The following is a 24,960-nucleotide window of genomic DNA, read 5'->3' on the forward strand; positions in this document are numbered from 1 at the left end:
TAAGAAACACACATAACATCATATGGTTCATGTAACACATTTCAAACCACTTACCTTTGATAACCATTTATAAACCTATCGTATACATATCACCTTCAGTATGCTTGTTTAATCACTTAATTAGCCCATGTACACTAGTGGGAACTTAAGGTATGTGAGTACATTGAGGTTGTGCACACATATGCTGTCACCACAGCTCGATCAATGTCTCGAAGGACCAGTCCATAGATTCCGAAGAACCTAGGTAATCAGTCCATATGTCCCGAAGAACATAGGTAAACATTCCATATGTCCCGAAGAACATAGGTAAACAGTCCATATGTCCCGAAGAACATAGGTAAACCCTCGACCCTTGGCATGCCAACTATACCCCTAGCTCTCATATCACATAACATGGGCATTATCATTTATAACAGTTCACATTACTTATTCATATTCTTTCTCTTATAAACACATATCTTTTCTTTTCAGTCACGTATCACATATACGTGTAATCATTGATCTCATAATCACATGTTCCTTCTCTTCTGTCACATACCACATGTATGTGTAAACATATATCTAATATCATATGTTGCATGTAATCACATAGATCTTATCATATCGCTTCTTTCACATATACATGTAATCACTTAGTCTATTTTCATGTAATTATTTTCACTTCTCATATGATTTTATATTCATATCTCACACAGCTCATATCACCTTGTATTGTTTCATATAAACATAGATGTCATATCTTGTTCGCATATATTTTCCATATAACTCATATATCTCATAGTTCTTTCACATAGCTCACTATCATATTTTCATATCATATATCTTATAATGGATTCTTATATCATCATTTGTTTCCTTTCTAGCTATTCATAATCACATATTCATATAGTTTATTATCATATCATATGGTTTATATCATCATAACATATCACACATTCACATCAACCATATAATATATACAATAACATGTCAACACATATAAATCATACACGTATATACTTCTATTTATAAATTCATGCAGTTTACTATGGAAATAGACTTGTTGCAAATCTTATTTCCATTTAACATCATATAATACTAATATGCACTCACCTGGCCTCACTAGTCCATTCCAATCTCTTATCTTCCCTTTTTATCGATCTTACTTGTCAATGATTCCGGAACTCGTTTAGGCTCTGAATCTACATAATTATACATTTTAAGATAATTATTAGATACCTACACCTTGTAATTTGATACTAGCAACTTAAACGAACTTATTAAACCAATATTTATAATTTTCCTTTAGGGGGAATCGGTTCCCTACTATGGGGGTATCGATTCCCTCATGACATTCTGGAAATTTTGTTCGTTTGAAGGGGTATCGGTTCCCCTTGAATGGGTACCGATTCCCCTTGCCCAGAAATCATATTTTTGAGCTCGAAATTCACTTCATTTCAGCTTAAACCTTCATATTTTACTTCCTTTAATATTCCTAACTTCCATACACATATTTAAACTCATTTCTATTCCATAATCACTTCTTTAAACCCAAATTTCCATCATTTACATGGCATTCAAGAATCACACTAAATTTTCAATGTGTTCTAATTCCAATTCTAACACTTCATACTTCTTAATTAGATTGATGACAAGTCAAATTCATTCATAAAACTTCAACAACCATACCATATCAAAATTCATCTTAAAACTCATATTACAAATTCCTTCTTAATTCTTTATCTTATTGTTTAAATCCCATATAGCTTTCCTTAAGCTTATTTAATACCCAAAGAATCAAAACTAATTTATAATTCAAGAATTAAGAAGCTGAAATTAAACTCACCCTTATAAAGTAAACCAACGGGAAGAAGAAAGAAGAAGAATGAAGCTTTCCAGATACTTCCTCACCCATAAGCTTATCTCTTTAAATAAAAGATAAATATCTTTTACATAAAAAGACCATAATACCCTTTCAATTCTTCCATAATTACCATTTAATCCACTATCAAAATATTACACTTTAAATCCCTAAACTTTTCAATTTTTCCTAAATTGATCACCAAATTCTGAAACTTTTCAATTTAGTCACTAACCCGATATTGCGGATGTTACATGAATTCAGTCGAAATTCCTATCATTGACCGTCACTTATCACCACCACAGGTCATCGTCAGTTTCCGTCACAGTCACCGTGATCGTCATTGTCGGCGATCATTTGATCCCTAAATTTTCAATTCACTCCCTTTTGACCTCATAAACACAAAGTCCGTGTTTGTTTCATCGAAAAATACCTCGAAATTCACAAACCTAATTAGAACCCTTTAAATTTCTTTAAAAATAAATAGTAAAAATAAATATGCCATTATACTCCTTTAAAAATAAAAACACTAAAAATCTAAATTTATATTGTGATACATTCATATTATAATGACAATAATTTAGTTTATACAATTTTTTATAAGTTGTATATTACATGTAATTTTTATCTTATTTTTATTATTTTATGAATTGTATAAGGCATTTTAGGCCTAAATTTTTGTCTTCAAGTATAATTTGTGTAATTAAATAAATTTTTTAAGATAAATTTAATCATGAATTTATTATATTTTTCATAAAATAAATAAATAAAGTCTCCTCTTATTATATATAATTAAATTAAATGAAGTATATGTGCAATAGTTATGTTAGGCTCTTCATTGAGTTAAAGGGTGTCCATGCTTACACTCAAAATTAGAGGTGAGCAAAACTCAGTTCGACTCGGAAAATCATATCTTTTTTCAATTTCGAGTTATTAGAGTCGAGTTGTTCGAGTCAACTCGAATTATAAATTCAGTTTTCGAGTTTGAGTCCAGTTAAAATTTTGAATTTTTGATTTACTCGAAAAAAAAAAAAAATTAACCAAGTATTTTGACAATTTTATGATTTAGTCCCTGATTTCATTTTTTTCTTCAATTACTCCTTCATTTTAAGTCCATTTTTTATCAAATTTGAACCACATGCTCCTAAACCATAGTAGAATACATGTTTACTTTCAATTCCTCTTGTTTATAACAAATTTTTATTTTTCAATTTAGTCATTCAATTTTTCATAATCTCTTTATTTCTTCAATTTATCATTTATTTTAAGTTTGTTTTTATCAAATTTGAGTCACATGCTCCTAAAACATAGTAGAATACATATGTACTTTCAATTTCTCTTTTTGATAACAATTTTTTTGTTAATTTAGTCCTTTAATTTATTATAATCTCTTTATTTCTTTAATTCGTTATTTGTTTTAAGTGCCTTTTTTTTACCAAATTTGAGTCACATGCTCTTAAATCATAGTAGAATATATGTGTACTTTCAATTCCTCTTTTTGATAACAAAGTTTTTATTTTTCATTTTAGTCCTTCAACTTTTCATAATCTCGTTATTCCTTCACTTTGTCATTTATTTTAAGTTCGTTTTTTACCAAATTTAAACCACATGCTCATTTACAACAATAGAATACTTATTTTTTTTTACTAAAGATGTACGCTCTTTGTTATTTAGTCCCTTAACTTTTCATTTTACTAAATTTGGTCTTTTGACTACAATTGTTTGCAAAATCTTTCTTCTCATTAATTCCTTGACTCATTTATACTTTCATCAATATTTCACCCTCAAAATACTTTCTTTAAAATATAATATTATGAATATGTTTCATAATTTTATATTGTATTTGATATATTAAATAACATTATAATATGAAAGAATATTATATATATATATATATTATGGTTAGATAAAGTCAAAAAAATTGGAACAAATCATTGCAATAATACTATAAATTATTATAATAAAATTAGTATAGAAACTCGAATAACTTGACTCAAATTTTTAAACTCAAATTGACTCGACAAAATTTCAAGTTAAGTTCAAGTTGTAAAATATGACTCGCCAACTCGAATAACTCAAAATTTTTAATTCGACTCGATCGAATGCTCGCTCCTATCCAAATTTTTTAATTCAACTCTTTTTTCATCCTCCACTTTTTAATTTTGGGTTTCTAGATTTAAAATTAGTTATGAGGGTGACAACGAGACCCCAACATCTTTAAAAATATATCAATAAAATAAATTTACAATAATTATTATATAAAATATAGGGTAAATTATGCATTTAGCAACTTAAATTATTAGTTTTGATCAGTTTTAATACTTAAACTTTCAATTTTTTCAAAATCATACCTAACGTTTAATTTCCACTTCATTTTTTAAACTTAATGGGCATTTTTATTGATAAATTACATCATTCATCCCTCAACTATCTTCTCATTCCTATTTGGTACTAAAGTTTAAAAAAATTCAATTTAACTACTCAACTTTCAAATCGATCCTATTTTAATCACTCTAATTTATTTTATTAATATTTTTGTGACATGGCATTTTTGTTATTATTTTATTTATATATAATTAAAATTAAAAATAAATAAATTTGAAAATTAGAGTAATTAAATTAGGAATAATTTGAAAGTTAGGCAATTAAAATGAAAAATTAAACTTTAGTGACTAAAATATGAGTGAGAATATACTTGGGTGATGAATGATACAATTTACCCTTAAAAAAGTGTCACCTACTAACCACCCGTTAAGTTTTTAACAATAAGGTACTAAAATAAAACAAAAACTATACATCAAATATGATTTAAAAAAAATTATTTACCAAAACTAATAATTTAATTACTAACGATTCTCCCTACATGAAGTCGTAGCATAAATATGTGATGCTCAATTAAATTCCGTGAATTTGGGGACATTTGCTTAAGGTTTCAAACCTGTCATTTTACACTAATTTGGTGGTGTTGTTGGCGATTTGACTCGGATAATAATTTAGCCTAGTGAGAGATCAAAAAGTCAAATTTATATAACTCCTTTAATTTTTTAATTTTTTTTAAATATTTTAATTATTAAAATATACCAAATTTAATATATAGTAATTTAAATTTAAGTGTTTAAGCACGAACCAAGTGGCCTCCGTGGTAAATGAATTGTTGTTATTTCTTGAGAACTCGGGTTTGAGCACCATAGATGCCAAGGGTGTGAGCGTTTAATATCAAAAGGTTAAGAGTTTATCTTTTGAACAGATGCTACATTGTATTTACCACATATTAATAAAAAATAATTAAGTGTTTAATAAAAAATCTTAAGGGTGAATTACACTATAAACACAATTGAACTTTAGAAGGTTTATCGTTTATATCGATGAAGGTTTATCGATTTTGTGGTTAATACAAAGGATGAGACATCAAGTGCCTTAAGTCAGTGGCAGAGTCACGTTTGTGTGAGAGTACTAGAATCTGAATTTTCTCCTATTAATTATCTATTTTTTAATTGTTTTCGCTCTGAAACTTTATTTATGATCATCCCACATAAAAATTTTATATTGTTAAGAATCTGAACCTTAGCGTTGTGAATGAAAAAAGACTAAATTGAGAATCGTTCTTAGAATAAACCTCTATAAGAATATACTTGAATCAGTTGATCAACAGATCGAATATCGACGTTGGCTTACCACAATCAAAATTTAAATTTGCCTTTTGTGCCGGTACAGTGATCCTTTGACACTTTAAAGCTGGTGCTTTGGGCACAACATGTGTGAAAAGAATGATGCGAGATAAGGGCATGTGAAGCTACAAAGATGAGTGCTTATGGAACAAGTGATGATCCCATGTAGTCAACTTAGGAAACCATGCGGACCCCTTTTGCTTTCCCATTCTACAACCACCTTCGTTGAGGAGTCAACTTCATTGCTCTCTTTTACTCCATCAATTCCCCAACACCGCCCATCATTTTTCCCTTAAAGACAAGGCCCTTTGTCGGCAAATTTGCTTAAATAGAGTGATGAAAAAAAAATCATTTTTCGGTTAGGGTGAACGGTGTATTATTTTGGAAAGACATTTGAATTACTCGACATCTCTGACGAAAGACGTATGAAACACACGATATCTTCCCACTTACTTCTTTTAGAAGACACTAGGTCTTCTATGTGTCTTCCGTCGAATATATTGATAATCCTATCATCTTCTCAAAACATTGTAGAGATAAGGGACATAGCTACATAATCGCTAAGACGGGTTGTTGTCCCTCTCTAAATTTTTGGTGTAACGACATTTTAGGTCATTTTTTAGTTTAAATAATAGTCAAATAAGACATTTGTCTCTCTCAATTTTTAGATTTAAAAATTAATATATTCTTTTTCTTTTGATATAAAAGAATTCTCCCCTCAATAATTGATTATAGCTCCGTCCCTGATATAGATCATCCTACTTGAGAAAATAAATTTTAACACAACTCTTATACAAACTCATTTTCTTATTGCCCGGAGTTTTGCCCTGACTAATCCGGACCGGATCGACTCTTGTCGCACACCTAACTTTGACTAGTGTGTCTCCCAAAGAAAACTTTTACATGCACAAGAACTCAATATCTGCTTAAACAATATCAAACTGTTCACTACTTGAATCAACCCGTCGATAAAAAGAATCATTTTTTCATCATGCCGCCCTTTGTCCATCCAAAGAAGACGTGACTGCCAGGGTCCCAAAACACGACCATTTGCAAGAAGCGATTGCGTTTGTCTGAACTCGGGATTCGAGTGCATTGCCCTCGCTCAATATTATTACCACTTATTAGGGTTTGAATTGTCTTGTACACGTGCACGTGTGAGCGACATGCAAACCGATCGTGCTGGGAGTCGAAAGGCAAATGCTTTAAACCAATCAAACCAACAGCACTCGCTTTTTGGAGGGGTTATTTCCATGGCAATCAATACGCGGTTTTGGCTTTAATCTTTCAACGTTGAAATCATATGTATTGGAACCTCTTTCTCCTTATTAGTGGAAACATGGGAGATTATTATTCCCTTTTGTTTTTCTTTGGAGCAAAGCAAAGTAATGGGTAGTTTTGTTGCATTCATTTCTTCGGAGTTCAAAAAAAAACTTTTACCAACAAAGTAATTACGGGTTGATTAGCGAGATGAGGTATTACGTCTCTTAAATTAAAAGTTTGAAAAATCTAACGTTGAGAATGAAGTAAATTTGATTAGGAGGATCATCCTATAATAAGTTACTATAGTACCCGGCCTGATTTAATCGATCGATTTCCGGTGAAATCATTTCATAGATAATAATTCATATTGGATCATATCAAGTTACGATTAACTCCAGGTTTAAGTCATTTCGAATTTGAACTATTTACTTTTGATTGTTCGAGTTTGACGAGTTTGAATTGTCTTGATGTACAATGAGTGATGTGGTGGCTTATAGTGAGAAACTGGATTATATATATTGATATTAGTTTTTTAATAATTTAGAGTGATTATAAGATAATATATTTTTACGCTCTATAGATATAATTGTTCTTATTGACAACGCGCATGGGGATGTCAACGAGTTAGGTTAGGGTTGAGTTTTTGGTCAACCTGATCAGTCCCAAAATTTATATATCTTTTATCTGACCCGACACGATCCGAAAAATATATATCTTCCACCTGACTCCGATCCGACTCGAATATTTAGAGTATAAATCCGACTCGACCCGACTCATTATAAAATAAGGACTTAATTAAAAAATAATAAATATTTAAAGAAATTATATTATTATCCCCGGGTCGGGTCGGGTAGAGCAGAGATTTCTCACCTTCCATCTAAACCCGACTCGACCTGACTTCACCCTCTTAAAAAATCCGACCCGACCCATATTTATTTTGTAAAAAAAGAGATCTTATCAGATGGGATCGGATCAGATTCCGTTGGTTTTGAACTAAATTATCATCCCTAAATGCACATATACTCTATAAACACCGTTGTTCGAACATAAAAACTTAGGGAAATCAATATTAAGTTTTGTTACTTAGGCAATCTGACGAATTCATAACTATTTAAACTTGTGTTCTTTAAAAGGAGTAATATTTTATTTTATTACCAAAGTCCTTCGGATAATCTTTTATATCAACATTTAAACTATGATATCATGACGTAATTGCCACTAATTACATGTTGTAATGCAATCATGTCCGGATTTGTCCTTTATTAGGACACATTTATCCCACAATCCCCCACTTAATTACCAGATCTGTCCGAATATACAAGTAGTCAAATCCAAAGAGAAGTCAATATTTGCTACTCCACTCGCTTGTTTATACTTATCATTAAAGTTTAACGTTTGTTAAGCTTAATATACGGTTAAAGAAATATATTATTAGTTTTATTATTAATTTTTTAATAAAATTGATAAAAATTTATAGGAAATATTATTATTTATATCAGAAATATTATTATTGTGTATTTTACCGGTTTGGCAATATATCTAGTAAAAAAAAATATTTTATGTAGAGCTTTACCATATATATTACCAAGCTCGATAAATCGCTCAATAATATTTTGGGTATAAATAATAATATTTTTAATAATTTTTTACCAATTTATTAAAAAAATAATAAAATTAATAACATCTTTTCTTAATAATATATTAAAACTGACGCACGATTCTATCGCAAACGCAAAGCATAGTTTTATGAACGTCGGTTGCTTTTTTAACCAGCAAAATCCACAATGGCAGGCACCCATCAAGGCCGGAGAGACGAGTCATTATTACATAGATAGTGCCGTTTCTTTTTTCCTCCTAAAAAGATAACTACCCGAGATAATACGAGGATCAACGAAGTATCTTCTTTTAAAAAATTTAAATTCTCTTACATTTTAAATTTTTATATGTTATTTTATTGATAATCTACTTTTATCCCGACATAATATTGTGTTCGTTTATGTACTCAAAAGACCTGGCAAGAGTGTGTGGAGACGATCACACCGTCTGAAAATTTAAAATTATCAAATATTTTAAACTTTTGGGTAAGTTACACGTTTAATATATAAATTATAAGTTTAATCTGTTTAGTATCTAAGCTTTTAATTTTTTCAAAATATATCTAAAGTTTAGTTTTTGTTTTATTTTATGTACTAAAACTGACCAAAACTAATATTTTAGGTACTAAACGTGTTAAGATTTTAACGAACAAAGAATTAAACATTAGGCATGGTTTTGAAAAATAAAAAGTTTATGTACTAAAATAAACTAAAATTGTTAATTTAGATACTAAATACGTCTTTATCCTAAATTTTTTATGAATTTTTATTAAAAATTTATTTTTATACTCTTAATTTATAAGTTTAAGTTCATCACCGAAAATTTATAAGTTTAAATTCGTCCATATTAATGTAAAATCTCATGTCTGTCCTAGCGGAACCACCGACCACCCAATGGTAGGTGCTCTGCACCATCCAAAAGCCAATCATTCACATGAACAATGGTTTAATTTGTATATTAGAAATTAACAGAGATTTTATTTTCCCAGGGTTATCATGTGGTACTCCTACAAGCTATGTGCAGTATATATTTCTTGGTTCTAGTCATACTTCTGCCTTGCTGCTTCGAGATTCTAAGCTTAAGCTGCTCCACCGCCATGAAGGAAACACTCCGGTACTTGGCCGGCATTGCTGGCCCCAGCGGCTACGGCTCCAAAACCACCGCCGATCAAGTTGTCCGATCTTCTTCTTCCTCCCCTCACCACCATCTCACTGCCATAATCACCGGTATGTTTATTTCTTATCCCGCTAACGGGTGGTTCTTTTTGTTTGTACAAAGATGTGGTTTTGTCTCTTGTTACCTACAGATAAGTTTCAAGTACATGTATGGCGTATTCGACTTTATTGGATGGTATTTTTCTTTTGGTCTTACAAGCGGAACCATGTGTGTTGAAGGGGCGACTTCCGGTATCGGAGCGGAGACGGCGAGGGTGCTGGCGAAGAGAGGAGTTCGACTAGTGATACCGGCGAGGGACTGGAAGAAGGCGGTCGCATTGAAGGAAGGGATTGAGAAGGAGAACCCGAAGGCTGAGATCATCTTGTTTGATATTGATCTCAGCTCATTGGCTTCTGTCAAGAGATTTTGTACTCAGTTCCTGGCACTTGGATTGCCACTTAACATCCTCATGTAGGTTCAATTACATTACTTGATCCTTCTTCTCCAGATGATGTTGATAATGACGATGATGATGCTGATGACCATGAAAACGATACATAAAACATCGATTTTGCAGAAACAATGCAGGCATATTTTCTCAGAATCTGGAGTTCTCAGAGGACAAAATCGAGATGACATTTGCAACAAATTACATAGGTACATGCACAACCCTTTTGTTTCCTCTTCTTCTATATGTAATCGGTTTGATGCAAGTCTGCATGCATTTTGTTTTCGGCAGGACATTATTTACTTACAGAGATGCTAATAGAAAAGATGGTGGAAACAGCAGAGCAAACAGGCATCCATGGAAGAATCATCAACCTCTCTTCTGTGATTCACAGCTGGGTCAAACGAGAGTGTTTCACCTTCACCCAGATGCTCAACCCCAACAAGTAATCAAGTCCCCACTCTTCGTCTGTTCGTTCTATACGGCCCGAAAAAGGTCGAAAATCGAAATATCGAACGTTACGATAAAACACATTACATGTTGACAATGGTGATGCACAGGTATAATGCAACCCGTGCTTATGCTCAATCCAAACTGGCAAACATATTACATGCCAAGGAAATAAGCAGACAGCTAAAGGTCTGATCCGAAACTTGTTTAAACTTGTCGAACTTTCTATTTCGATAAATATCATTGCTTGATTCTGCAAATAACCATTGGAATTTGCAGGCAAAGAATGCAAAAGTGACCATCAATGCGGTTCATCCAGGGATTGTAAAGACTGGGATTATCAGAGCACACAAGGGCTTTATTACAGGCAAGTTCTTTCCATGCTTAAAACAACTAAATTTAATTTAATGACTGACCAATTGTTGTGTATGATCTAAATGCAGATTCTCTATTTTTTATTGCTTCAAAACTGCTCAAGTCCACCTCACAGGGTGCATCAACTAGCTGCTATGTGGCATTGAGCACACAAGCACAAGAGTTGAGTGGGAAATACTTTGCAGACTGCAATGAATGTATCTGCTCGGCCTTGGCGAACGACGAGTCCGGGGCTAGGCGGCTGTGGACGCAGACCCGAGCTCTGATCAGCAGAAGGTTGCAGTATCAAATCCCTACACCATCTTAGAATGTTTCATTATTTACCATGTTTGTGTAAAATGGTAAACTTAGATTGATTGCAGACTGCAATGAATGTAGCTGCTCGGCCTTGGCCAACGATGAATCTGACGCTCGGAGGCTGTGTATGCTGACCCGAGCTCTGATCCACAGAAGATTGCAGCATCAAATCACTACACCATCTTAGAATGTCTCATTATTTACCATAAATGATTAGAAAGCTTAGTTTGTACATAGTACCTATAAATGAGCATGGCATTTTACAGGGATTATTTTGTTAATCTGGGGTAAGTTACAGGGATTATTTTGGATAAAAAAAATAAGAGGGGGTGTTGTGGATCAAACCCTAATTTAGGTTGTACATGGATTTTTGCTATAAAGTGGACAGAAAGTTCATCTTGCTTTGGACATTTTTTACTGTTAATACTGCTTTTAAAAAGGCCAATAGGGATCATCTCATCGTGGTCTGAACTGGACCACACTCTTGAAAGACCAAACATTTTTACAGGTTGAAGGAAGATACTTAAATGGGTTAAGTAGTCCGTAAACGAACACGAACGGCGATATGATCATGTTCATTCGTTTAACTCTAATCGAGCAAACAAACGAATACGAACAACTAAATAAACATAATTGCATGCTCGTGTTCGTTCGTTAAGGAGGATATCTTGTTCATGTTCGCTCATATTTGTTTGTCAAAACGATAAGCGAACACAAATAAACTTAAACGAACGCAGAATGTAACTTTCTTTTAAATCAAACAAAAATTCTTAAAAGAAAATAAATAAATGAACATAAATATAAATTTAATTAAACGAATGAACATAACAAATGGTTTACCGAACATAAACGAACAGATCACCGAAGGAAAATAAACATAAATGAACGGATTACTGAACGTTTATTAACGTAAATGAACGGATAAATCATTTATTCATGTTCATTCATTTAGTTAAACAAACATAAAATCTTATTTATATTCTTTCATTTAATAAATAAATATAAATGAAAAATTTTACCAACGTTTCACGAACGATCCAATGAACGTTGGATTCATTTATTGCTGCAAAACAGATATAATAATGGTGGAGCAATTTAAGATTCAGATTTAAGAGTTGGTGTAGTATTAGTAGACGTAGAATGAATGGAAGAGAGAAGAGCATGGCACGACCTCCTTAACTTCCCTTCTTCCTCAGCTGCACTCATTTCTTCAAATTAGCTGTATTTATCAAGCAACAAAAATGCTTTAAAAATGGCTTCCAAAGCCCAACTCTTCATCTCTCTCACTCATTCACCTTCCCCTTCAAAACCCAGGTTAAAGTTTTGCTTTTTCTTTCTTTACCCACGATTTCCCATCAACTAAACTCTCTCTCTCTCTCTCTCTTTCTACAGGACTTTAAGCATCAGCTGCTGTCTCTCGATCAAACAAGCAAGAAATGATCAAACCAGTAGCGGCAACAAGATTCCAACCGGACTCCGCGTGGAACCTGCTTCAACCACGATGACTGGGATCGGTCGAATTTCTCTGTAATTGTTAAACTAAACTGCATCTTTTTCTTCTTGAATAATATTGGTATTGGTAATCTTGCGCCTTTAGAATACTTGGCTTGTTTTCTTTTTGAAGGTTCTGGGATCATGCTTTCGAAAATGTTTCATAACACAGAGGTCTAACTGCACGGTTGATGATACATGCACCTATACAATCTATACATCTTTCTAACTTGTTCTTGTTCTTGATATGATTAGATCATGGCCAATATAGAATGTGAGCCTACACTCCTACCCGAGTTACAACGTTTTGCCTCGTTTTTATTTTCAACTTATTGTGTACTTAATTGTTGTCTCTTGGATGCTGTAGGTACCATCCCCAAATGTTGCAGAAGGACATCAACACAGAAATGCTTCTCTAATGGCCGATGTAGCTGGTTCAAGGGTTATAACTGAGGATGAACTTGACTCAACCACCCTTGGGACAGCCATATCTGAAATATTAGGTATTCTACAGCTGTTGCTTGGTTTTATGATTTGTGTTACGATTGATGAAGATCATACGAATCCAGATTACTAAATTTGCCTAATAGACACCCCTTGTATTGGGACATATTTGCTTCATGTCCCGCTAGTGTTATGCTCGAAACATACCTAACATTTGCTGCATGGATTTTATCATCTGTTTCATGACACAGGGAATAAGAGATCCTGAAAGAGATGTCCGAGAGGACTCTGAAAGCTGCGAAGCTCGATGCTTCATCGGAGATAGCAAAACGCATCATTTCCCTAGTTAACTTATCTAGTAAGGAAGTCGATGGATAACAATTTATCCTGCTTAGCAACCCTGGATGTTCATTGTTGTGGGATCTGATAGTTCTTGCTCATGGATATCAATCAATAACTTCACAAATAGCTTGCAACAATTTCCATGGATGAAAATGCTCGACATCCATGGAAGGAAAACCGGACTGTGCTGTCTCTTTCCTCGAAGGAAACTCTTTGCGGTTTCTCTTTCCTATAATCAAAGTAGAGATTCGGAAATCTAGATAATTTTCTACGATGAGCTGAAGGAACAAGGATGAAACTCACCGGACCGGTATAATCCAGAAGCCGGGTACAATACACTTTTGCTTTCTTCGAATCTCTTGTGTGCTTTGTAGTGTGTGGCAAGAAACGTCAGTGCTTCAACTGTGTCTGGTCCTTCACTCTCTTCAGCTTCCGTTCTTTCTAAATCCTTCTTGTAATAGAATGCCACCACCTCGGGATGACCGAGTTCTCATGTAACTCTGCTAGTCGATGCAGGGCGATTGCTTCTGTGTCGTTACAACTTGCAGCCCCTTTCTAGCATCTGCGGCCTCCTCAAGTTTGTGCAGTTGTTCAGATTCGTAGCATTGAGCAATGGCAGTCCATAACCCAGAATCGATCGGCTGAAAGAAGACAGATTCCCGAAAATAATGCAAAGCATAATGGGGCATCCCCATCATCTCATATGCTTGTCCCAACCCATACCAGGCTCGATAATTGCAAGGATTTGTGTCCACAGCCCGTCTATAGGCATCAACTGCAGCCGGAGTGTTTTTCATCTCGACATACTTGTGCCCCATTAGAGTCCAAGCAGATAAATATTTTTGTTCAATCTGAGCGCCCCCCAAAAGTACATGACAGACTTCTCATTGCTGCCCTTTTAAACTGTAGTAATTTCCGGTAATGCAGCAAGACTCCGGCCGATACTTATCGAACATAATCACCCTGTGAGCAAGGTAAGGCAGAGAAATATTCCTTTGTGTAGCATATTAGATTACGTATCCGTCTCTACTCGATACGGGTCGTTCCAGTTTGATCGCGAAGCACAATAGCAGCTCTCCTATATTCTCGGCAACGAAGTACGGCTTTGCTAGAAGCTAAAAGTCGCCATTTATCGCTTCATCTTCCTCAATCACCGGAGAGTGGAAACATAGGCAACACCGGCGGGAGGTGTCTAAGTGATCTTATTGGTGTGGAGCCTTCCGCGTATACTCGAGCTTCCACGCTGAAATCTTGTGTTTGAAGGTGTGAACTTTGCCGGTTCTTGCTCGATTCCGACGAACTGTTCTGTTGCCCTCTACATCAAAACCAAGCAAAGATGCATTGCTAGAAGACACCAAGAGGAGGTGGCATACATATAAGGAAGCAAACATGAAAATACAGTTTACAGATTGCATGTCAAAGAGAAAATGGAGCATAAAAAGCCTAACTTTATCATCAAAAAGGCACATTGGAAGGGAATCAAAGCCAAAATTTGCAACCCAGATCAGATCAATGCACCCCTAAAAGGAAATGCCAAGTTAAACACATGTCACGAACCAAACCCTCGGTGATAAAGAAATTATTATTATTACATGAGGTTCCGGGTTCGGTGCTAAGTTAAACACATGTGCTAATAACGCAAATGAAGCTTCCTTCCTTCCTTGAACATCACTCGCTCAAAACAAGCACTTAACGTGTTTGTCAAAATGCCAAAGTGATTTGATCGATCCGCGGCCAGGATTTTGAAAAGAAAAAGAGAGAACAAACATTGTTTCGTTCGATTGGGTTAATACAGAGCCCAAAAAAGACATACTTTTTGAGCCTCTGATGCTCGCTTTACGATTGGGCCTAAAAGATATAAAGATGGTTGCTTTATTTCGTTTTATCTCGCACAGCACCATGAACGCCGCCGCTTCCGATCTCAGCAACCTCATTTCGGCATCCACCAACCGCCAGTCCCTAATCAAATCACTTATCTGCCCCTCCGTCTATTGGGCCCCTCTTTTAGTCGACACGATCCTTAAGCAGCTTTGGAACCACGGCCCCAAAGCCCTCCAGTTCTTCCACATCCTCCTCCACAACCACCCCACCTACGTCCACTCCGCCTCCTCCTTCGACCACGCCATCGCGTCTCCGAGACTACGCCACCGTCTTCACCCTCTCCGCCTCCACCTCACCCCCAAAACTTTCTCCATAATCGCCGAAAGGTACGTCGCCGCCGGAAAACCCGATAAAGCACTCAAAATCTTCTTATCGATGCATCAACATGGTTGTTTCCAGGATTTACATTCTTTTAACACTATCCTCGATGTCCTATGTAAAGCTAGACGTGTTGAGAAAGCATGGAACTTTTTCAAAGTGCTCAGAGGAAGGTTTCAAGCTGATGTTATCAGTTATAACTTATAACATAATTGCAAATGGTTGGTGTTCAATCAAGAGAACAAACAAGGCTCTCGAGACTTTAAAAGAGACGGTGGAGAGAGGTTTGAGTCCGAATTTGACTACTTACAACATAATCCTCAAAAGGTACTTTCGAGCTGGTCAAATCGATGTGGGCTGGAAGTTCTTCCTGGAAATGAAAAGGCGAAAGATCGAATTCGATGTCGTTACTTACACCACTGTGGTTCATGGTCTTGGTGTTGCTGGTGAGATTAAGAGAGCTCAGAATGTTTTCAATCAGATGGTTGATGATGGCGTGTTGCCCTCTGTTGCAACATACAATGCTTTGATTCAAGTTCTGTGTATGAAAGACAGTGTAGAGAATGTGGTTTCGGTTTTCGAGTCGATGTTGAAGAAGGGTTATGCTCCGAATTCGACTACTTACAATGTGGTTTTAGGGGTTTGTGTCATAGAGTACAGATGAAGAGGAGTATGGAATTCATGGATAGGATGAGGGATGATGGTTGTGGACCGAATGTGCAGACTTACAACATCGTCATTCGATACTTTTGTAACGCCGGTGAGATCGAGAGAGGCTTGGAGTTGTTCGAGAAGATGAACGGTGGGGTTTGTTTGCCGAATTTGGATACATACAATGTGTTGATAAGAGCAATGTTTGCAAGGAAGAGATCCGATGATATGTTGGTGGCCGGGAAGTTGCTGGTTGAGATGGTTGATAGAGGGTTTACTCCCCGGAGTTTAACGTTCAACCGTGTCTTGGATGGACTCTTGCTGACTGGTAATCAAAGTTTTGCAAAGGAGATCTTGAGATTGCAGGGCGGATGTGGCCGTTTTTCGCGACGGTTTAAACTGTGAATCTCGTTTCGAAGTTTGGCATCTCGATCCATTGGAGGATTTATGCATCTTGAATGTGGAAATGCAGTGTGATAGTTGGAAAAAATCATTATGATTCTGTCTGAATTTGAAGCTCTTGAATGCATAGCTCCATTGAACACCATACTTGAAGCGTGTTCTGTCTCTCATTCCCTTGGAATAACTTACCTATGTCGTTCAATACTCTTCATCAAATGATTGAATTTCCATGGCCTCAATCTATGGAACGACCGCCATTTTTACGAACTCGATTCGACTCAATTGAACACTCAGCCTTAACGACATGCTTATTCATTCTCCAAAACATCCAAAACTGCTACGCCGCTGTCTTGACGAGTTTTCTGGGTAGCGGTCTCCGTCACTTCTTGGTTCTCAAATTGAACGAAATTGTATGGAATTCGTCATGTTTACTGTCTGTAGCAATGTCTTAGTTCTCAAATTAATTTACACACCTTATAAATATAATTGTTCGAATCTAATATTTTAAAAAGTTAACACTCTTATTAGCCACTTAGATTTGAATTTAAAACTATTATAATTAGAGTGAAACAGACTTGCATAGTAACACAATTAAGGGTAAACAACACATTTAGTACTTACATTATCGGTTTTGAAGCGTTTTAGTACTTAAACTTTTAATTTTTTCATAATCATACCTAAAGTTTAGTTTTTATTTCATTTTAGTACATCCGTTGTTAAAAACTTAACGGACGGGCTGACGGGGAATAGCTCCGGTAGACGGACAATCAATCCGAATTGAGGACAATGAGAGAACGATGAACCGACTAATATATAGTCCAGTTTTAGGCTCATCGGACGGTTGACGACGGAGATTGGAGGATAAAGAAGTCGAAGAGCTTATCGTCGAATTGGTGAGATTGAGGCATTTTTTAGTAAAACGAAGGCGAAATCACGTTTAGGGGATCGAAAAGGTACGGGCTAGAAAGTTTGGGTTTCACCGATCGATGTATGCGAAGGCTAACGACTGTAGATGTGGAGATCGATAAGTCCACCCGTTAAGTTTTTAACGGTGAGATACTAAAATGAAATAAAGACTAAACATTAGGTATAATTTTAAAAAAAATAAAAATTTAAATACTAAAATGAAACAAAACTAATAATTTATGTATTAAACTAATAATTTAAATATTAAAATGGATTAGAACTAATAATTTTTGTATTAAACGTGTTATTTATCTTACAATTAAATACTGTTTTGGTGTCAATTAGATGGCAACCAATCAAATAGAAATTAAGCTGAGGGTCAAACAAGTAAAGTTATTCAAAGCTATGGTTCATACGGGTCATGTCTCGACTCAACCGCTCTAGCTGAGGGCCAATAACTCGGTGCCGTTTTGCTGAGTTCCGCCGTAGATCAATTTAATTTAAGATTAAAGAAAAATACGATAACAAAATATTATAAAAATATATAATATTTTTTATTATATATAACTTAAAATATTATTTTTTAATAAATAAAAATATAACGAAGAAATAAATATTTCTTTGTTAACAAAAAAAATGGTGTTATTATATTAAAAAAAACCCCCAAAAATTATTTTTTTTAAAAAATAACATCCAAATCAAATATGTTAGACAAATACCTTCAAACTACCCATATATGATGACCTCACATTTTGTAAAAAGTAATATCAAATATCATATTTTATGAAAATAAATTTTATGTATTTATTATTATCTTTAATTAATATTAAATAATTTTATCTGAAAAGTTGATATAATCTCACATCCTATAAATTGTGAGGTCCATTAAACACATTTTATAGAACGCGAGATACTCATACGTGGACAATTTGTGAGTATTTTTTAATTAATGATGATCAATAGTATCGGTAAAAAATAATTTTTAGGGATCTTTTATATAATAATGCCAAAAAATATTTGTATGAAAAAAATATTGAAAAATAAAATTTAAATTTCGTTCAACTTAATTTTTTTTATAATATTAGGTTTTCCTTTCTAGATTCTCCTATTAGTATGGCTTTAGACTGTAAGATAGGTGGTGACAACTGTAACGCTGCCTTCTCCTCTTGCCTATTAAAAAATGATTACGTGAGACTGTCTTAATATACAGTTAAAAAATTATTATTGATTTTATTATTATTATTTTAATAAAATTGATAAAAAATTACTAAAAATATTATTTTTATCCTTTTTATTATTATTAGACATTTTATCATAATTATTAAAAATATTAATATTTTAAATAAAAATAATAATTTTTTAAATAATTTTTTTTTATCAATTTTATTAAAAAATAATAATAAAACTGGTATTACATTTTCTTATTAATTTATTAAAAGGGGCCTTGTAGAACTTCCCATGCCTTTCCTTTTGTATCTACCCCATGCAAAAGACAAGTCGCGTCTCTGTAACACTTTTTTTTCTTCTTCTTTCTTATGGTTAATTTTACATCACGTTCTTAAAATACAATTTTTAATTTTTTTAAATATTTTATTTCATCATAAGAATATGGTAATTAATGAATTTTATAATAATAAAAGACATAATTAAGGGAATAGTTTTAATAGAAGAGGTGTCTAAATTTTTTTTTGATTCATTTAAGTGTCTAACGTCATAAACGTTATTATTTTAGATACATGAGTCGTAATGGTCGTTAAATTCTATTGTTAAAAGACAAATGTTTCGTTCAGGTAATTTTGAAAGTTTTATTTATAATAAAAAAAACTTAAAATTATATTTTAAAAATCCAATTTTTTTTGCAAATCTTAAAATAAACAAAAAAAAACCAAAACTTTGAAAAATCCTAAATCTAACCGCTATACTCACGCCGATCGTCGACCTTGCTGTTGCTATCATCGATTGAATCTCCACCTGGTCGCGCCTCCATCCGACGACCATTTTCCTGATAAAGAGCTACCACAACTGAAGCCGACGAGATTTGAATCGAGTTCGTCGTTTCATAGGTTTTATCATTGATTATCGGGGTGTGGTTTTTCAAGTGGTTGTTTTGGGGTAAATGAATGTTGGGTGGAGGCATGTTCGAGGCAAGTTGGACGATGACAACGGCGGCCAAAGCAACGATTGATATTGGTATAGGAATGGAATTAGGGTTTTCAAAGGGTTTTTTTTTATTTCTAGAAATTTTAAGCTTTTTCAATTAAAAAGTATTTTTATTTTTTTATTTAAAAAATTAAAATTATCCGAACATAACATGTGTTAATTAAAAAAATTTAACGACGGTTACGGCCCAAACACCTAAAGTGATAACGTTTGTAACATTAGACACCTTGATGAATCGAAAAAAAAAATTAAACACCAATTTTTTTTAAAAAGGTTTAATTTAAACATTTATTTTATAATTAAGCCAAATTTTATTTTAGATGGAGCTATTGGAGAATGATGCTAAAAACTCAAAATGACATATGAGCATGCAAGGAAAAATATTAATTAGGGTAATTTTATTTAAATATCACCCAAAAAAAAAAACATCATTATAGTATCCTTTTTCGAATATCTACCGACACCCTTTTATTGATTTGGATGAAAGGTGCGTTTCAGAAGGCGAGCTTTCTAAGGAATTTTTATTTACATCAGCAAACCCTCGGAAAGCTCGTCCCCTAAAATCAAGGTCGTAGCTAGGTTGTTGGAGGCCCTGTGCAAATTCTTGTAAAGGGACCCTTAGATCTCGAAGTGTGTGGAATAAGAGGAAACATGCGTATTTTCTGTATTTTGATAAAAAAAAGAGGAAAAAAATTACAATTGTATTACACTAAGGAGGCCCACTTGCATTGTTTTTTCCAAAAATAATTTTGCTTGTTAACGAGATTTGAACTTAGGATCAACAAAGTCATTGGCCCAATGATCTAACCACTGCTCTATACCTATTTTCAGCTTCTTAATGGTAACAACTGATAGATATACTCTATTTCGAGATCCCTGTTTTTTAGGCCATGCGCCGTCGCGCTGTAACACCCCCAACCCGTATCCGACCTAAACCCGTATCCGACCTGGATACGGGTCTGAGATGTCACATCAACTTTTCAAAATATTTTCTTGTATCAAATAGAAAAAAAATCAACTCGATATAAACATAATAAATAATTTACATAAAACTACTTAAAACGTTTACAAAATTGTTCAGAGCTTATACAATATACTCTTTTAAATACATGCCAACTAGATTTTTTATATACCAGAATACATATATTCAACTACAATTCTGATCTGATCTATGGCAAGGAGAATCTGACCTGTCTTGCTCCTCATTGCTTCGCTTCTCGCTTTCCGGAACCTACGTGTGACACGCTCACACGCTAAGTCTATGACTTAGTAAGGCATATAAAACTTATAAGATAACCATGACTTCTAACAATGAATGCATGTTTTCTACTATTATATTAAGCAACCTCATATACACTTTCACATAATGAATCTATACATACATACATACATACAAATCATCATATCATACATATATTTGTATACTTTTTCATTTCCATATAATCCTGTATATTTACCCCACTCAGTTTATATCACATTTTTCCTATTATCATTTAAATCCTTTCTTTTATAAAATTCTTAATCATATAATTTCTATCCCAAATTTACATAATTTATCTCTTATTTCCAGGTGCTCTTATTTATCATATAACCCATAAATTCTTGTTATATGTTTAGTTCATTTCTCATCTAATTTGTCATAGACAATATATTTTATTCACTTTCCATAATTTAATTCCTATGAAATTTTCATATGACTTCCTTTCCTAGATCCTTGTACTATATTTCATATCAACTAAGAATTTAACAGGTTTTATATCATAATTTCATTGAACCATATAGCCCTTCTTTTACAAATTAACTCATATATTCTTATTCTTATTCTTATACATGTTTCCTATTTGATATCCTATTTCTTTTATCTCTATTCTGATATAATTCCATTATACGATTTCTTTCCCAAATTATATTCTCGTAGTATAATCATAATTATTATATCTATATAATCCTATAGTTCATCATTTCCTTACATATACCTATACTTATGGAGTTCACAATATTTTTCATGTAATTACTTGTAACATATCATATAAGTTCATTTTATTCTCTTATATTCAAATATATCACACAAACATGTTTCCACATAAATAATATAACATATGAAATACATGCAACCAACGTACTCATATTCAAGTGCTCAATCAAATATAACAATCATCTCAAGTTTACTTATTATATCTTTATTAGCCCATGTACACATGTGAGAACTATAGATATACGAGTACACTAAGGTTGTGCACTATACTGTCACCACAGCTCGTATAAGTCCCACTAAGTGGCATATGAAATTTGTCCCGAAGGACCTATGTATGTCCCGAATGACCTCTGTATGTCTCGAATGACCTATGAACCCTCGACTCTTGGTATGCCAACTATACCTCTAGCCCTCATAACATATAACATGGGCATTCTTATTTATCATTTCACATATTCACATATATATATCACTGTTCATATGATTTCATATTCATATGTTACTTATCTTATAATACTTCCCATGTGTTCATATAACATGTAAATCATTTTCATCTCTTGTTCACATATGTTTCCCGTATATCATATATATATATATATATATCACATATACACATAGATCATTTTCATATTCACATATCACATGACTTATTTCTCATTCTTATATTTTCTCATATATATATCAACACCTATTTTCTCATCTTATAATTTATATTACATATGCATATAATTTTATAACTTATATCAAGTAGCTCAGGTAACATTCTTGTAATGTTTCCTATATCATTATCATATACTACATATAATATAAATGCAGATCACATAACATGTAGTACAAGCAAAGCATATTCACATATTACACAATCCTAATCATGCTTTGAATCATACTATCATATATTCAAAATATTGAAACAGACTTATCACAAGTCTGGTTTCCATGTAGAAATACATATATTCTAAGAGTATGCATTCACCTAAGTCTTGTTTCCTTTAAATCGATCCTAGTCCTTTGATTGTTCCGGAATAGGATTACGTTCTATATCTACATAGTAATACATTGATACATGTCAGTATACTAATTGATATATTCTAATCTATCACTTCTTAGACTAAAAGAAAGGCTACTTTCATCTCTTACTTAAGATAGGTATCGATGCACTCTATAGTGTATCGATGCATCCCTTAATGTGTGCATCGATGCATCCCTTAATGTGTGCATCGATGCATCCCTTAATGTGTGCATCGATGCACTACCTATGCATCGGTGCACAAATTACATACGATGTTTTCATCTTAAGGGGTGTATCGATGCTCTAATCGCATTCGATGTTTTTATTCCGTTGAGAGTGCATCGATACCCATTGAATGTGTATCGATGCACAAAACCCAGAAATTACATTTTCAACACGAAAATTACTTCATTTCATCTCAAACACTTCATATTTCAACCCCTTTTATATCCTTAACTCACCTACTCATACTTAAACGCATTAATACTCATTTGTCACATCTTTAACCTCAAAATCCTATATTCCCTACGAAATTCAAGAATTACACCATCTTGACAACATGTTCTGATTCCAATTCTAACACTTCATACATGTTAATTAGGTTGATGACAAGTCAAATTAAACTTCCAATTTTAATCAATACTTCCTATCAAGATTTCACTTTTCCACTTCTTTTCTTTAATCCTTCCTATACCTTTCATCTTGTTGTTTTAAGACAAATTAAGTTTTCCTTAAGCTTAATTATTGTCTAATGATCATAAATCAATCTTAAATTTAACAAGAAATAAACCAATAAAGAAACTAACATTTGCTCTTGACACCACGACGAAAGAAGAAGAACACCCTAGAGGCTTTGATATTTCCTTCCTTCAATCCACGTGTATTTAACATACCTAATACCAATTTTTTTAATTCTTTTAATGATCAAATGACCATTTTGCCCTTTCATTCTTCTTTCTTTATCATTTAATGCTACACAAAGAAATTACAATTAAATGCCTGAACTTTTTACTTGTTTCGAAAATTGAGCACCAAGTTTCCAAAATTTATATTTTAGTCACTGACCCGGTTATTGGGATGTTACACGCGCACTGTGCGCCATCTCAACCATGCTCCTGCCTAAAATGTGCCTTTCATCCACATCAACAAAATCTCTGGAGAGCTCGTCTCCTGAAACGCTCATTTCATCTACATCAATAAAACCCTTTGAAATCTCGCTCCGTGAAACACACACTCTTCTTATTTTATCAGAAAATATGTTAATTTGATACATATTCGAGAAAGGATGTTATAATGGTATTTTTTATTTTTAGTTGTTGTGATATTTGGATAAAATTGCCATTAATTAGTGTTGGTTTTTCGTATATAATTAATGCATTGATGGTGTCCATACCATTGCACTGCACAAATAAGACACTGACGCACAGAAATGGACCGAGGGACCGGCAAAGCTATTGTTTTCTTAAAGAATATATATATATATATAATATTTTTTAGAATAAATTCATTTTCATACTATTAAAACTTTATAATTATTTTAAAATTTATTTTTTAACGTAAAATTTTACTATAGCCCAGGAGGTGGGTGGAGAATCCTATTCATAAGCAAGCTTATGGGTTATTTTCTCTCACCAATATGCTAAAACCTATTGGGCCGCTCCACTTGCTGCTGGTAAAATTAGTTGGCCAATGTATTAGGAAATATTGGGTAAAGTACATGACGGATCTATCGATTATAGGACGTTAGTTTATTGAATATTCTGACTATTAAAAGTTATAAAATAGTCGTTTAATTATAGAACTCTATTTTGTTAAGTCTTCAACTATTAACAATTATAAAATGATTATCGACTGTAGGACATTGTTTTGTTGAGTCCCCCAATTATTAAAAGGTACAAAATGGTCAACCAAACATTTTATGTCTTAAATTCATCATTTTTCGTTAAAAAAATCGATAGTCGTTTAAGTTAGATGTTAACCTATTGGTTGAGATATAATGAAATCTAATATCGAAATCGTTTGAGTTGTATTTTATAGATCAACTCTTTGTTTACATTATCGTTGAGCCAATATTTGAAACATTATGTTGTCGAGTCAGTGCTAGTAGACATCATTAAAATATAATTTTATCATATCCTAGTTAATATATTAACATCTAGCTCAAACATCCATCAATTTTTTAAAGATAAAGGACTAGTTTGAAACATACAAATAGTTGTCATTTTATAACTTTTAATAATCGGTAACTAAACAAAACAACATCCTATAATCAAATATCAATTTCTTAAT

The 24,960-nt window shown here is 33.2% G+C and overlaps 1 protein-coding gene and 2 pseudogenes across 1 annotated transcript; 2 read left to right on the forward strand and 1 right to left on the reverse strand.

The window, feature by feature from the left end:
• Positions 1 to 9,373: 9,373 nt before the first annotated feature.
• LOC120208689 (short-chain dehydrogenase TIC 32 A, chloroplastic-like) lies at positions 9,374 to 11,400 on the forward strand. Its single transcript, XM_039207904.1, has 7 exons — positions 9,374 to 9,593; positions 9,762 to 9,993; positions 10,100 to 10,179; positions 10,262 to 10,415; positions 10,531 to 10,609; positions 10,700 to 10,787; positions 10,864 to 11,400. The coding sequence occupies exons 1-7, from the start codon at positions 9,383 to 9,385 to the stop codon at positions 11,100 to 11,102; spliced, it is 1,083 nt and encodes a 360-aa protein (XP_039063835.1). The 5' UTR covers positions 9,374 to 9,382; the 3' UTR covers positions 11,103 to 11,400.
• Positions 11,401 to 13,473: 2,073 nt separating this feature from the next.
• Positions 13,474 to 14,784, reverse strand: LOC120208702 (annotated as a pseudogene).
• Positions 14,785 to 15,232: 448 nt separating this feature from the next.
• LOC120208703 lies at positions 15,233 to 16,970 on the forward strand (annotated as a pseudogene).
• Positions 16,971 to 24,960: the final 7,990 nt, after the last annotated feature.

This window comes from Hibiscus syriacus, unplaced genomic scaffold, assembly GCF_006381635.1.
Source record: "Hibiscus syriacus cultivar Baekdansim isolate YM2019G1 unplaced genomic scaffold, ASM638163v2 tig00016885_pilon, whole genome shotgun sequence".
In the NCBI taxonomy this organism is placed as follows: Eukaryota; Viridiplantae; Streptophyta; class Magnoliopsida; order Malvales; family Malvaceae; genus Hibiscus; species Hibiscus syriacus.